This window comes from Pelophylax lessonae (assembly GCF_965119305.1).
Source record: "Pelophylax lessonae genome assembly, chromosome: 7".
NCBI classification, from domain to species: domain Eukaryota; kingdom Metazoa; phylum Chordata; class Amphibia; order Anura; family Ranidae; genus Pelophylax; species Pelophylax lessonae.
This window is the reverse complement of record NC_138774.1, coordinates 62446980-62463161: the sequence shown is the minus strand read 5'-3', so window position 1 is coordinate 62463161 and position 16182 is coordinate 62446980. Positions and strand designations below refer to the sequence as shown.

Sequence of the window (16182 nt, the reverse complement as noted above, 5' to 3'; positions counted from 1 at the left end):
AACCTGACTGAACGCTCGATGGCAGGCTGGGAAGCCACTGACCCACAACCTGCGACCAGGGGGGCCAGCCCGAGACCCAGCCCGCATGATCCTCTTCATCAGAAGAACTAACTAAAGCTGAAGAAATAAACAGCTAAGTAAAGAGAGAGAAAAAAACACTCAAATAAAATCAAAAAGAAGATAAAGGCTGAGACAAGAAGCCCCAGCACAGAAACAGCCTGCTAACTCCTGAAAGCTAGACAATGAAACTGAGGTATGGATACAGGAAGCAGGAGGGTATTGACTGAGGGGACCACCCCCTGGGGGTGGGATATGCTAAAAGCTTTAATATTGACATATTCTGTTGCCTAGCTACTCCTACGGAGCAAAGGTCAATTACCCATTGTGACGAATATGGAGAGGCAGCGACTGTCGGAGGACGTAAGAGAAATAAGTTTAACCAAAAGCCAATTTAAGTAGCATTTTTATGATCAGCTTAATTTATTCTGCATGAAATGTAGTCAATTTATAAACATGAAATGATCTTTAATATTCTTTAGTGAAACAAGAATTTTTCAGATGTACTGTATATAAATGGATCATTGTTCGCTGACAGTGAACGATAGTGTTACTGGCTACCACCCTGACTGTAACTGACTCTCTGACAGCTCGGTCACAGCATAAACGCCATGAGAACATTTACACAGATTCACTGCAGCCGAATATTGGGAGTAATGTCAATGCACACTGTATTTGGCATATACTGGTGGTTGCACTAAAAGAAAACACAGAGGTGGTGTATCTGTTAGATATTAAAGTACTGCTAGTTTTGACCTTAAGTTTGCCCTCCAGAGTCCGGGAACGCTTGAATCCACTGTTTTTGGTCCCAGACTTGATAGCACTAATGGCTCCAGTCTTCACCAGCATCTTAGCTTGTTCTGTAGCTGTGGCTGTATCCACTGTCGGCTGGTCAGACATAGCTAAGGAAGAGAGAGGCAAGAAATTAGGAACTGTAAAGATTTAGGCCTCATGCATACAGGACGTTTTTTTTTTTTTCCTCCCCTGGACATTTTTGATCCAGTGGAGGAAAAAGTTGCGTATCGCAAACACGCTTAGGCGCCTCAATCATTTGGGTGTTAATTCATTCCATTGGCCAGAACAATAATTGATTCTGGCCACAGGAATGAATTAATGCACATGCACTAAACGCGTCTAGCATTTAGGTGCGTTTACACACCTGTAGGGTTTTTTCTGCTGAAACGCTCCTCTCCTGAACGCACAAGTGATGTTTTATTTTCTGCCTCCTAACGCCTATATGTGCAAGGACATATAGACTAACATAGGAGGGGACTTTAGTGCCAGAAAAAAAAACTGTCAAACCCATCTAACAGCCGCATGTTTAATGCCCTGTTTAAAAAACCCACACAGGAGGGCACAAATGCCTAGTGCATTTCCACCATAACCATTTATTAAAGATCATAAACAATTTTATACTCACACACGAATAAAAACAGGCTTATCGGACAAACAACACCAGCTATAGGCTGTGTCCTCTGTTCCAGTGCCACACAGTAAAAAGGCTTACGTCTTTTGGGAGGCAAGCCCCCTTTCTCAGAGCTCTGAGGAAGGGAGCATGACTCCCGAAACATGTAAATATATTTGTAAGTATAATATTGTTTATAATTTTTAATAAAAATGGTTATGGTGGTAATGCACTAGGCGTTGGCACCCTCCTGTGTGGGATTTTTACAATGTGTTGAAGATTACCCAGTCCGAGGAGGGCTGCATTGAGCAAAACATTACTCGCCAAGAAATTACATGAAGTGCCTTGGTCTGAGCGCTGGATGGTTTGGATCTTTCTGTCCCAACGTCCTGTGTGTATGAGGCCTTAGGATAAAACATAGCATGGAGACAATACGAAACACAACTCACATCTTTTGATCCCAGCCTGGCTTGTCTGATTCGTGGATGTCTGTTTCTTCAGGGCCAGTAGTGCTTTTTTCTGTAGTATAAAATGACACATATAAGTACTAATGGAGAGATTCTAATTAATGAACTGAATTACACTTGCCATTAAAGATTCCAAAACACAAAATGTATTTCCACCTTCGGATCCTCTAGAACAGTTTTTTTCCACCAGGTTGCCCAGGCACTCTGGGGTGCCTCTAGGTTTCTTTAGAGGTGCCTTGGCAAAACGCCTAAAGATTGATCAAAACTTGTATACAAGCCAGCAGGTAATGAAAAGCCTGCCTTTTAATTACACAAAGCCACAGGTTTTTATTATGCACCATTATGACTTTCTTGCATCCTAACAACCAATGACATCATCATTTGATAAGGAAGATGTCTGTTGCCTCCCCAGCATCCTTGTTTGACCCTCCTGTACCCCTCTCCCTCAGCACTGGGAATACATTAGCTGACCAATGGAGAGAAATGGAAGGAGAAGAGAAACATAGGAATACTAGTCAGTAACAGTGTGCAAAAGTGTATTTGATTTGGAGGAATAAATCACCTCTAACGTTGGGTGTCCTATGTTGCTGCATTGTGTTAAACTATTCGAATAGTTTTTTACATTTTAGAATGGGGGTGCCTTGAGACTGTCCATCATTTTAACCGGTTGCCGACCGCCGCAAGTACATATACTGCGGCGGTCAGCCCCGGCCAGGCAAAGTGACGTATCGGTACGTCACTAGCCTGTTAGCCAATAGGGGGCGAGCGCGCACCCCCGGTGGCGCGCTCCCGCCCCGGCTCGTTCATGGACACCTCCGTGCGTGTGACCGGCGGACCCGATGTCCGCCGGTCACTCGCGATCGTCCGATGTGAAGGGAGAAAGGCAGGCGGCTAATGTAAACAAAGCCACCTGTCATTCTTCCCTGTGTAAAAGCACTGATCTAACGGTCCTGCTATGAAGGACCGTTGATCTGTGCTGTTACATGTAAAGCCACATCCAATCACAGTAGAAACACGCCCCTAGGGACACACTTAACCCCTCCTTCCCCAATAAAGTTAACCCCTTCCCTGCCAGTGTAATTTTTAAAGTAACAGTGCATATTTATAGCACTGATTACTGTAGTAATGTCACTGGTAACCCCAAAAGTGTCAAAAATGTCAGTCAAGGGTCCGATCTGCTCGCCGCAATGTCGCAGTACCGCAAAAAAAAATAAAAAATAAAAAAATCGCAGATCGCTGCCATTACTCGTTAAAAAAAAAAAAACAACAAAAATGACAAAAATCTTTCCCTTAGTTAGTAAACACAATAACTTTTGCGCAAACCAATTAAAATATGATTTTTTTTTTTACCAAACATATGTAGCAGAAAACAAATTGGCCAAAAATGTTAAAAAATTTTGATTTTTAAATTTTTTTGGGGAATTTCATATAAAAAATGTGAAAAATATTGTTATTTTTGCAAAATTGTCACTCTTTTTTTGTTTATAGCGCATGATCAAAAAAAAAAAAAAAAAAATTGCACAGGTGATCAAATACCACCAAAAGAAAGCTCTGTTTTGGGGAAAAAAAGGACGTCAAATTCGTTTAGGTACAGCGTCGCACGACCGCGCAATTGTCCGTTAAAAGTTACGCAGTGCTGAACCGCAAAATAGGGCCTGGTCAGGAAGGGGGTAAAATCTTCCGGGGCTTAAGTGGTTAAAAGGGCGCCGCAGGTGAAAAAAGGAATCACTGCTAAAGAAGACCAAATATGGATGCCCCTCCAAATCATCGAGTTCAGGTGTTTCCAGTGAAGGGTACTGCTATTGATACAACACACAGGAGATATTTTATATGATTGTGAGCTTCCAACATCATGGTTTGGTGAAGGCCCTTTTCTGTCCCATCAGGACTGTGTCCATGTGTACAAAGCCAGCACCATAAAGACATGGTTTGATGAGTTTGGTGTAGAGGAACTCAAGTGGCCTTCACTGAGCCCTGACCTCAACCCTACAGAACACCTTTTGGCTGAAATGTAATGCTGACTGTGAGCTAGGTCTTCTTCTCCATCAGTGCTGGATCTCACAGATGCTCATTTTTACAGAAGCACTCTAAAATCTTGTGGAAAGCCCTCTGAAAAGAGTAATCCATAATAATGTTCATGGTTTTGGAATTGGGATATTTAAGCTCATATAGGTGTGATGAACAGGCGTGCACAAAACTTTGTCCAAAAAGGGGTAGATTTACCCTACACTGTGCACTTTGCAAGTTCAGTTGCTCCAGAGCTTAGTAAATGAGGTGAAGCTTTACAACCACATGCAAGGAAAATTAAGAAAAAAAAAAAAAAAAAAACAGCATTTTTGCTTGCACTTGATTGGAAGTTGAAAGTCAGCAAAGCTTCCCCTCATTTACTAAGCTGTGGAGCAACTGCCCTTGCAAAGCGCCCTGTGTATTTGACTTCAGTAAATCAACCTCATTGTGTAGCTATGAGCTACTGAACTCCCCCTGCATTTGATGTATAACATACATGTTAGTTTTGGACTTTTATCTTGCAAATGTCATTGGTCATTTTTTTGTGTCCCACTGGGCTTACAGCGGTATTAAACCCAAAACCAAAAATGTAATATATTGCAGATTTCCAATAATTTGATGTAGTGGCTGCATTTGTTTCCTGTTTTTAGGCTTTTTTTTCTCTCTGATTCACCTGGTGATCTGGCCAGTAACACACCTCTCGTATTAGGCCTCTTGCACAATGCAAATTGAAAAAGCGTAGAACAGCTTTTTTTTTTTTTTTTTTTTTTTACGGAGCTAAAATATAGCCCATTAACCACTTTAGGACCGGAGGATTTTCCTGCTTTACGTCCAGGCCACTTTTTGCGATTCGGCACTGTGCAACTTTAATTGACAATTGCGCGGTCATGCAACGCCGTACCCAAACAAAATTTACGTCCTTTTTTTCCCACAAACAGAGCTTTCTTTTGGTGGTATTTGATCACCTCTGCGCTTTTCATTTTTTGCTATATTAATAAAAAAAGCGACAATTTTGAGAAAATAATATTTTTCTACTTTGAAAGCTAAAAAATATCCAAAATTTTTAATTTTTGTCATATATTTAGGCCAAAATGTTTTTAGCTACATGTCTTTGACAAAAAAATTCTCAATGAGCGTATTTTTAACCGCTTTAAGACCGGAAGATTTTACCCCATTCCTGACCAGGCCATATTTTGCAATTCGGCACTGCGTTACTTTAACGGACAATTGCGCGGTCGAGCGATGCTGTACCCAAATTAAATGTATGTCCTTTTCTTCCCCACAAACAGAGCTTTCTTTTGGTGGTATTTGATCACCTGTGTGGTTTTTACTTTTTGCGCTATAAACAAAAAAAAAGAGCGACAATTTTGAAAAAAATAATATTTTTCACATTTTATTTATATGAAATTCCCCCAAAAAAAAATGTAAAAAAAAAAAATCAAAATTTTTTAACATTTTAGGCCAATTTGTTTTCTGCTACATTTTTTTTTTTTTTTGTTTTTTTTTTTTTTTACCAAAAATATCGCAAAAAGCGTATTTTGATTGGTTTGCGCAAAAGTTATCGCAGCTACTAACTACGGGAAATTTATGTCATTTTTATTGTTTTTTTTTTTTTAACTAGTAATGGCGGCGATCTGCGATTTTTTTTCCAGGACTGTGACATTGCGGCGGACAGATCGGACCCTTGACTGACATTTTTGGGGGTACCAGTGACATTACTACAGTAATCAGTGCTATAAATATGCACTGTTACTGTAAAAAATGACACTGGCATGGAAGGGGTTAACTTTTATTGGTGATCAAGGGGTTAATGTATGCCTGGTGCTTACTGATGTGTGTGGGGGGAGGGGATTGTGTGACACAGGGACAGATCGCAGGTTCAGCTATGCTGAATCCTGTAATTAGTCCCTGCCTGTCACTTAGGAGATCCGCCCGCTTTGTTTACATAAGCAGGCGGATCTCCACACTCGATTCCCCGGTGCTCACCGCCGCTCCTCCCCTGGCCCGACTTCCGCTGTGTCTGAATACAGCAGGAGCGAGCCTCCGGCGGCACGCACGCGCCGCCCACAAGGGGAGGAGTCCAGCGACGTAGGTCTACGTCGCTGGACGATAACGAACCACTTTGCCGCAGTACGCTCAATGTGAGCGGTCGGCACGTGGTTAATTGTAAGGTGCCTATACACACAGTGGCGTAAACAAGGGCTGCACATTCTTCAGTAAATAATAAAAAAATAGATAAATCGTTTTTTCTGGTCAGTAATTTATGCCTCATGCGCACAAATGCCATTTACATATTGTGCAGAACAAGAATGCAAGAATAAGTTTTCATGCATTTGTACCCAAATACGCGTGTGCGCACTAAATTGTGCAAACGCATATACGCACACATAAATACATACAAAAAAAAAAAAGTCTAAAGAAGTAGATGTTTAAACAGGAGTATCATGAGAAAGAGGCCTTAGAATGCCCCAACTCTGGATGAAGGAGCACAGGGGCCACCTTTGAACACCAGCACTGTCAGTCTGGGGGGGAGGGCAGGAGAGCGTTATATGTACTACCAGATTTAAATACACTAAAAAACTGAAGTCAAACTCCAGCTAATACTTTAAAAAGCAGTTACAGCAAACCATTTTTTTCCTTTTGGGATAAATATTTTACCTAAAGGAAAATCATTGTAAGCACCCTGGTCAGTGTAAAATGGTTTGTCTCATCTTTGTAACCCGTATTCTGCTTGGTCTTTTGAAAAAAACAACTGACTTACTGGGCAGATCACCAGATGTAAATAGAAGAAAGAAACCCTAAAAAGAAAATGAATGCAGCCATCATATTTAAGAATTGGTAAGCTACAATATAGGTTTGTTTATTCTCCAAAAATAATCTATGCACATCCACTGCTTAATGCCCTCTAATTTATTTTTCATTAAAAATGGTTTCTTACTTTGTTTGATTTGCCTGCTTGTAACACCCCCATGAGCTCCCAAACCACTCCTCCCCCCCCCTTTCTTTGAAATGAGCAAACAACAAACCTTCTTTTTCAGCTTGGCATACTTCCGCTGCAGAGACTCCTCTTCCTCCGTCAAGCTGGGTGGTAGCAAAACCATGATATTGAGAGCTGAGAGATACCTGAGAGAGGGAGAAGGTGGGCAAAGTGTTAGTCATCTAATGACATTGTTCTTAACCACTTCAATACCGGGCAATTTCACCCCCTTCCTGCCCAGGCCAATTTTCACCTTTTAGCGCTGTTGCATTTTGAATGACAATTGCGCGGTCATGCAACACTGTACTTACACCAAATTTATGTAATTTTTTCCCCACAAATAGAGCTTTCTTTTTGTGATATTTGATCACCGCAAGGTTTTTTCTTTTTTGCTAAACAAATAAAAAAAGACCGAAAAGTTTGAAAAAAAAAAAAAGACGTTTTTTTCTTTATGTTATACAATTTTGTAAATAAATAAGTTTTTTTCCTGCACTGATGAGCACTGATGAGACTGTACTGACAGGCACTGATGGGCGGCACTGATATGCAGCATTGATGGGCACTGATAGGTGGCACTGATAGGCACTGATAGGCGGCACTAATGGGCACTGATAGGCAGCACTGGTGAGCAATAATGGGCACTGGTTGGCAGCACTGATAGATGGCAATGATGGGCACTGGTGGGCAGCACTGATGGGGAGGGCACTGGCGGGCATCACTGATTGCCATCCCTGGTGACCAAAGTGGGCATCCCTGGGGTCATGGGTGGGAATCCCTGGTGGTTCTAGTGGCACCCCCCCCCCCCCCCCGAGGGTCTGTACTGATAATCAATGATCTGATTGCCAGTGCCAACCCCCCCTCCCTGTCAGGAGAGCTGCAGATAGGCGCTCCTTTACTCGTACTGAGGAAAGCCGATCAACGGCTCTTACTGTTTACTATGTGACCAGCCGTGATTGGACACGGCTGGTCACATGGTAAAGAGCCTACGTCAGTAGGCTCTTTACCGAGATTGGAGATGCGGGGAGTCAGACTGACACGCCGCATCACCGAGCGCCGCTCTGCGCGCCCCCGGGGGGGTGCGCAGAGCGCATTATCCTGCCGCCGTCATATGACGTCCGGTCAGGATAATGCAACCACTTTCCTGACGTCAAACCCCTATAGGGCGGGCGGGAAGTGGTTAAAGTTGTCAGATTTTTTCCTGATGGTGGTTGTGGCCAGCTATGCTGCTTTTGCGTTAGTCCCTCCGTTTGGGCATTGTGGGAGTTAAAGTGATACTAAACACACATTATTATTATTTATATTGTCCCTTATATTTCTGTGTATAGATGACAGCGCTGCAATTATTTTAATAAATAAAAACCCATTCAAGTACCTTTTTCCTAATTAAAATACTGCTGTCACATGACCCAGCTCTCTCCCAGCCTGTCTGCAGGGAAACATAAGCAGGAGGAGCTTCTAGTCCTCTGCCGCTGGTCCACATGTTCAACAAAAAAAAAAAAACAGCCTTTGGAATACAGAGTAAAAATAAATACAAAATAACAATAAACTGTTTTAAATTGGCATATGAAATTAAACCTTTATTGTTTTGAGGAAATAACATGGTGTGGGTGGATTTCTGCCAGTCACAGGCTGTCACGCCCCTCCAGTCTGTGTCTTAGAATTAGAGGGAGGCGAAGCCACCAATAATCTACATGCAATATCCCACCCCATTGTGTTTAGCTGGTTAGTGGGCATGGAGAAAGAGGGAGGGAGTGAGCTGTCCTTTACCACTGTGTATATGCCCACATGTGTGACTCTATAGTCACATGAGCTGCTCAGATGTGATAGGGAGGAAATACTCAGCATAGAAACTCACTGACAACTGAGCATGTGCAGTTGCTACCACAGCTGCAGAATCCCTAACTGAACTGGGGACATGGATAGAAGTGGGAGATAGAGAAAAGCAGGATCAACCAGGTTTATTCAGAATACAGAAAACAAATCCCATAGTGACTGAGTGAGTATGAACAGCATGTAGGACAGCATCTATTGATAATTTTTCATGATGTGGGTTTATTGATACTTTAACTATTCCTGGCTGGCCAGTCAGAGTGGCGAGAGAATGATTTCTTGTTCCATCTTCCCTCTGTGGCCACCTACCTATACCTATAGTAGGTTCTATTTAAGTAAATTTTATATTTTTAAGAAGCTTGTTTATTCTAGATGTGTTTCATTCATGCTTTGAGTCTATAATTTGGTGCTTTACTAATACTCCAGCTGCAATATGAGGGTTATGAACATGTGTTTTGTAATCTCTGATTAAGGCCCCTTTCACACTTGTGCGACTTGTCCTGCGATTTGGGACTGCAAAGTTAGATGACAAGTAGTACTCCATGATTTCCAATGACTACAGTTCATATCTGTATGACTTCAAGTCGCACGACTTCAAAGTAGTCCCTGCACTACTTTGGGCCGATTTTAATGGGTTTTGAGGTCAATAGGTCAAGTCCAGTTAAAATCGCGGTAAAATTGCGCGACTCTTAGGTCAGCATAAATGTGAAAGGGGCCTTAATGTTTAAATTGTTCATTCACTTATCATTGTGTTACTCCTAAAGAGAGAGCAAGAATTGCAAGGTGAAGCATGTGTATTTTTTTTTTTTTTAAATAGTCTGCAGAGCATTGCACCCACCATCAGCAGATTGCTCCTGCAGACTCTCAGGATAGCTTTCTGCCAATACCTCCCGTAGAGTAAGGCAGATCAATGAGAGAAGGAAGATCACTGAACAGCGTTCTCATAGTTCATTGAGAACTACAAGCTGTCAGCTGGAAGGGATGATGGTATTTGTAGTCTATTCATTCAGTGGAAACTGTAAACGAACAATAAAAAAGGGGGAGGTATAGCAATTGCTAACCTGAAATGCGGACTTTAAAGGCACAGAAATGGATAGTCGATGAGTTGAATAAAAAATTATCCTTTTAGTCCCGGTTCCTACTACCGCGACTTGTCAAGCGACTGGTCAGCCTGACAAGTCGTGGTCCATTCAGTGCTACGGGACCCGTTCTAATAGGAGCGACTCAAGTCACTCCGACTTAGAAAATAGTTCCTGTACTACTTCGGGGCGACATCGGAGCGACTTGCATTGACTTCCATTATGTGAAGTCCGTGCAAGTCGCGCCGAAGTCATGGTGCACGCGGCTTCACCAAGTTGGATCGCCATAGTGTGAACCGACACTTATTAATTTATTTTTAAAAGAATAATGTAAACACCACGAGAACATTTTTTAAAAATAAAAAATTGAGGGAATGCCCTCAATAGAGATTCATAGTATATACAGTGTGGTCGTCATCATTGTACAATACATGTTTTGATATAAAGTTGTTTAACAAAATACTAGTCTGAGAAAGGGTCGACGCGTTTCGCGGCAAGCTTCGTCAGGACCACAGACGAACATACATCTTCTCTTAAGGTGCAAAGTTTGTATATGATTCACGACAGGTATAGTGGGCAGTAATAGGACCCCCGCACACCAATATCGAATACTAGGAATCTTGATATAAAGTAAGGGACGGCAGTGGCACAGGCATGTATGTGCAAAAAAGAGACACTCTTGTATAAAGATGACAAATCATATGAGCCAGTAAAAAACGGAAGAAAAAGAAAAAGAAAAAAAAAGCGAATGACATCCACATCCGACAAAAGTAAATGGAGTTCAATATAATGGAATAAAGACACCCCCGAACAGCTTTTGTATTCACCACATATAGTAGCTGAGCGTGGTATCACTCAGTGATATAGAAATAAACCAATATGGAGGTGCCCCAGAAGGAGGAAGCTGCCTGAACTGGGGGTCATATGTATGAGGGTGAACCCACGCTTTAGGATATCAGTCACCTTCCATAAATAGGGGGTATGCTGGGCCAAAAGCCTGTGCATGCCTGTAAAACGCCCGCTACAAGCCTAGTGGCTTCACGGGCGGGTCCCTAATGCGCATACGCAAAGCGCACTGTGCATTCGGATTGGCTCTACGGCGGAAGGAGCCAAACTTCCAAGGGACAGCACCGCGGCGCTGTATCCCGGAAGTGGGGAAGGGTACCTGTCAAAACGTGTCAAAAAAGGTGTCAAATGTGGCACCGGAGGGGGGGGGGGAGCAAATGAGCGGAAGTTCCACTTTTGGGTGGAACTCCGCTTTAAGAAATAGTCTCCAGGTACCTGTGCATTGCAGAGCATTTTTTCCCTTTTTCAATATGCGTGAATGTAACGTATGCCTTTAATCTGTACTACTTGGAATCGACATTCTATATTTATTCAGCCCTGTGAGCACTTTTCTACAAACCCCTATTGCCCAGATGATTTAGGATCCATTCACAAGGGGCACAAACATGCCTCTCTGGTGCAGGGCCATGTATTTACCAGCACAGGGATGCACAGCTTTCCAAGGAAGCTGCTATCTTAGGGCTCTGTTTGATCTGCAACTGTCATGGTGCTGCACATGTGATCAGTTATGACATCACCGAGATGATGGTTGGACAGTTTTATTGGGAGCACAAGCATATGTGACAGTTAACATTCCCGACATGCCGGGAATGTAACTTTTGTAGAACCACATTTAAATTGATGGGTTTAGTTTTGCTTTTAGTCTCTATTTAAACTTGTGAGATTTGTCATCCGATTTTGGACATTCTGTCCTATTGCACCTGTTCAAATTGGTGTAAAGTCGCACAGAAAGATGCTCCAAAGTGACACTGGAAATGGTGCGACTTTGGAGATGCGCTGATATGAATGGAGCCTAAATCCTATGGAACTCTTCAGGCCAGTCAGTTGCGTTTCAGTTACTTTTTTAAAAGTCCTGCTTGCTGCATTTTAAAAAAAATAAAAACCACACCTCCCTATTAAAATGAATGGAAAACGCATCAAAAACGTTTGGAGGGATTTCCTCTCACTTCCTGTTTTTGCTATTGAACAGGAAGGAAGGGAAAGGGAAGGGAAATCTCCCCAATGGGACAAAGACAGAAAAAAACTGACAGGGGTTATAACCTCAATGTTTTCCACTCTAGACTTATAAGGTATGTGGAGTAATTTAATCAAATACATAAAAATATAAATTAAACCCCTTCCCTCTTGTCCCGGTGTCCCTTTAACCACTTGAAGACTAGACCTTTTTCTGACATTTGTTGCCTACAAGAAAAAAAAAAAACAGTATTTTTTGCTAGAAAACAATTATTTATTTTTTTTAAGCAAAGACCCTAGAGAATAAAATGGTGGTCATTGCAATATTTTATGTCACACTGCATTTGCGCAGCGGTTTTGCAAATTAAATTTTTTTTTTTTTTTTTTTTTTTAAATACACTTAATGAATTAAAAAAAAAAAAAAAACAGTAAAGTTAGCCCAATTTTTTTGTATAATGTGAAATATGTTACGCTGAGTAAATAGATACCCAACATGTCGTGGAATGGCAACAAATTACACTACCTAAAAATCTCCAAAGGTGATGCTTTAAAATTTTTTTACAGGTCAACTGTTTAGAGTTACAGAGAAGAACTACTGCTAGAAATATTGCTTTCACTCTAACAATCACGGCAATACCTCACATGTGTGGGGTAACTTTGTTTACTTTTGCGGGCGCGACATACATATACATTTGCTTCTGCACGCGACCACGGAGGTATGGGGTGAATAAAATGTATTTTACTAATTTATTATACTTTTTATTTTTTCTCTGTCTCTCTTATTTTTATCACTTTTATTGCGGTCACAAGAAATTTAAACATTCCTTGTGACAGTAATAGGCAGTGACAATAGAGCTGCACGATTCTAGATCAAATGAGAATCTTGATTTTTTTTTTTTTTTTTGCTTAGAATAAAGATCGGGATTATCTCATGATTCTCCGCATAACATCATCTTTCACATTATATGAAAAATTGGGCTAACTTTACTGTTTCGTTTTCTTTTTTTAAAGTATATTGTTTCCCAAAAAATTGTGTTTGAAAGACCGCTGAGCAAATACAGTGTGACATAAAATACTGCAACTGCCACCATTTTATTCTCTAGGGTCTCCGCTAAAAAATATATATAATGTTTGGGGATCTAAGTAATTTTCTAGCAAAAAATACTGATTTTAACCTGTAAGCAACAAGTGTCAGAAAAAGGCTTAGTCTTTAAGTGGTTAAACTGACCTCATTTACAGGCTGAAGTTCATCGCTTTGATCTAAAACAGGGATCCTCAAACTACAGCCCTCCAGCTGTTGCGGAACTACACATCCCATGAGGCATTGTAAAACTCTGACATTCACAGACATGACTTGGCATGATGGGAATTGTAGTTCCTGAACAGCTGGAGGGCCATAGTTTGAAGACCCCTGATCTAAAAGAACCAAATGATACATTGTTTATAGTTATCTCTCAGCGCAATATTGCTAAACATTTGCCGGAGGTTCTTTTTTTTGGACAGCTGTGAGTGAGCAGAAAATGGCTCTGCACTGTATGAATCGTGGAAATGTCGGATTAAGATTGTGAGGGGGGTTGAATCGAGATTGTGATTATTTAAGGAATAATCGTGCAGCTCTAAGTGACAATTACTCTTTATGGAGGGATCTAGGGTCTATAAGACCCCAAACCCCTCCTCTGCACTTGAAAGTATTCAAATCGCCAAGATCTGCATTTTTGAATGCTTTTACATTTTTGAAACTGGCGCCTTTAGGACTCCAGCAAACCAGAAGTGACATCACTTCCGGGTTACTACATTGGGACCCGATCAAAGCCGATTTTGGCTTTGTTTGGGTCTCTGGCCAGCCGGCGGAGGTGTCGGCTGGTCGCTTGGGTCTCCCGGTGGGACAGGAGATCCAAGGCAGAGCGGCAGAAGGTGGCAGAAGTGGATGTCTCCTCCTACTGCTTGTAATACCAGACGAGCAGCTGCCTAGCCGCATTGGTTGTTATTATGAGCCGGTTCACACTACCGCGACCAGAAAGTCGCCCCATGAAGGAGTGACTTTTTAGCGTGACTTTGAAGAGACTTGTAAGAGACCTAAATGATAGGCAACTTTGTCTGTGGGGAATGCCTGGCTAATCTTTTTCTTCTTCCTGGAAAGTCTGATAACAGTCGCTTGAAAATAGATAAGGATCCGACTTAGAGGCGACTCCCATTGAAGTCTATGTGCAGTCTAAGTCGGATAGAAGTCGCCTTGAAGTAGTACAGGAACCTTTTTTGAAGTCGGAGCGACTTTAGTAGTGCATATTAAGACAGCTCTCATTCATTTACATTGAATTTGTAATGACAAGAGACTTGGGGCGACTTGAGGGCACACAAGTCGCATCCCAAGTCGGAGTAGTGTGAACCGGCTCTACAAAGAGAGATGGGCTTGGGCATGTTCTGGATCCCACCTGCCCAAACCCGCCGGGAACCTGACTGCACCCTGCTAATTACAGGCAGTGAGACATTTCCCAATCTGTGCAGCTGCGGACTGTGACACGTCTCACTGCCTGTTATTGGTGGTGTGCAGTGTCGGCTTTCTGGTGGGATCGGGCAAGTGGGATCCCGAACGCACCCAAGCTCATTCCTATTCACAAATGATACCGGGGTGATGCCTGCAGCTGCCGCCATCAACCCAGTTTAACCACTTGAAGCAAAAGGAACGTACAAGTTAGGGTTGCCATCTCATCCTTTTAAACCAGGACACACAATAATTACACAGGTTCTGTGGCGGATTAAGGTGGTAATTAAACTCACTAAGGCCCCTTTCACACAGGCGGAGCGTTCAGATCCGCCTGTCCGTTTTTTTGGCGGATCTGAACGGTCCCCCCATGCATTCCTATGGGGCATCGGATGGCAGCGGAGACATGTCCGCTGACATCCGACCCGATCCGTCAAATCTGGACAGATGGAAACCCTATTTTCCATCCATCCATCGGATCGGATGGCATCGGATGAGAACGGACCGACGGTCCGTTCCCATCCGATTTCCCCCATAGAGATGCATGGGGAACTGACAGCTGTGTCTCCATACACAGCACGGAGACACAGCTGTTCTCCTGCTGCTCAGTGGGGGATCGGCGGCTCGATCCCCCGCTGAGAAAAACGGACTCCGTCCAACGGACAGTGTGTGTGAAAGGAGCCTTAGTGCCTTATGTGCATTATATCAGCCTCAGAACCTGTGTAATTCATATGTGTCCTGGTTTAAAGGGATGAGGTGACAACTCTCGTTCAAGTACGTGAATTGGTGGCAAGTGGTTAAAACATTCTAAATGCCTTGGAGGATGGGGAAGGATCAGCGGTCATGTGACCACTATGATTGACTGTGACAGTGGCCATATGAATGGGAGCCAATCCCAACACAAACCGATCATTAGCCTGGACAGAGAGCTGTCTTTGATAGCTCGGTCACTGCGATGGGAGCATGCCGGGAGCGCTCCCAGCACAGAAACAGCAACGCAATACGTGCAGCCCAACCTTCTGATGTGTTACACGGGCGACACCAGGGTAAATCTAGATTCCAGGTATGTTCTTTTTTCATTGTTATATTGGTCCAGCTTGCAACAATGTAACAATAACATATCTGGAGTTCAGATTTATCTAGGTTTAGTATTTGTGGTCCTGGAACATTGATACTGTGCTGTGGTTACCCCTGACAACAACAGCCATGCATTGCCCACCACCTAGGGTTGCCACCTCATCCCTTTTATCCAGGACACATATTAATTACACAGGTTCTGAGGCTGATATAATGCAAATAAGGCACCAAGTAAGTTTAATTACCACCCCAATCAGCCACAGAGCCTGTATAATTAATATGTGTCCTGGATAAAAGGGATGAGATGGTAACCCTACCACCACCTGTCTGCACACCTCTGCCTAGACTCAGAGTATAGCCATGTCTACATAACACCCCACAGCACCTACATATCACCATGGACACAGAGGTAATGAATACATCCATAGGTGACCCCTCTGTCCCTCCACTGATTATTCGTGCACAGGACAACTTATTCCTCTATTTACCTGTTTGGGATGCCGGTCGCACGCTTTATACGTCACCCACACAGAAGACTCTATTTGCCAACCAACAAAGCGGAACCACATCGCGTCCGCCAATCACCGACGTTCCTCACGCGTATCCTTCCGCCACATGTGTCGGTCTGGCCCCCGCCTCTAGCTGTGCTTCCGCCACACATCGAGCGCTCTGTCCAATCATAAGCCGCAGTTGCGGTGACATCACCCAGAGCGACCACTGAAGTTGTTTCTGATCCGTGCACTGGGAGTTATGATGTATGGGTAAATAAAGAGATAATGAAT

At 42.7% G+C, this 16182-nt stretch overlaps 1 protein-coding gene across 1 annotated transcript in view; it reads right to left on the bottom strand.

Moving 5' to 3' along the window:
• NELFE (negative elongation factor complex member E) overlaps positions 1 to 15978 on the bottom strand; it is a 49602-nt gene extending 33624 nt beyond the window's left edge. Inside the window, exons 1-4 of the mRNA XM_082262641.1 lie at positions 15889 to 15978; positions 6963 to 7059; positions 1912 to 1981; positions 814 to 959 (exon numbers count right to left, since the gene is read on the bottom strand). Coding sequence (XP_082118767.1) covers positions 814 to 959; positions 1912 to 1981; positions 6963 to 7037 — 291 coding nt within the window. The 5' untranslated portion in view covers positions 7038 to 7059; positions 15889 to 15978. The remainder of the gene's footprint in view (positions 1 to 813; positions 960 to 1911; positions 1982 to 6962; positions 7060 to 15888) is intronic.
• Positions 15979 to 16182: the final 204 nt, after the last annotated feature.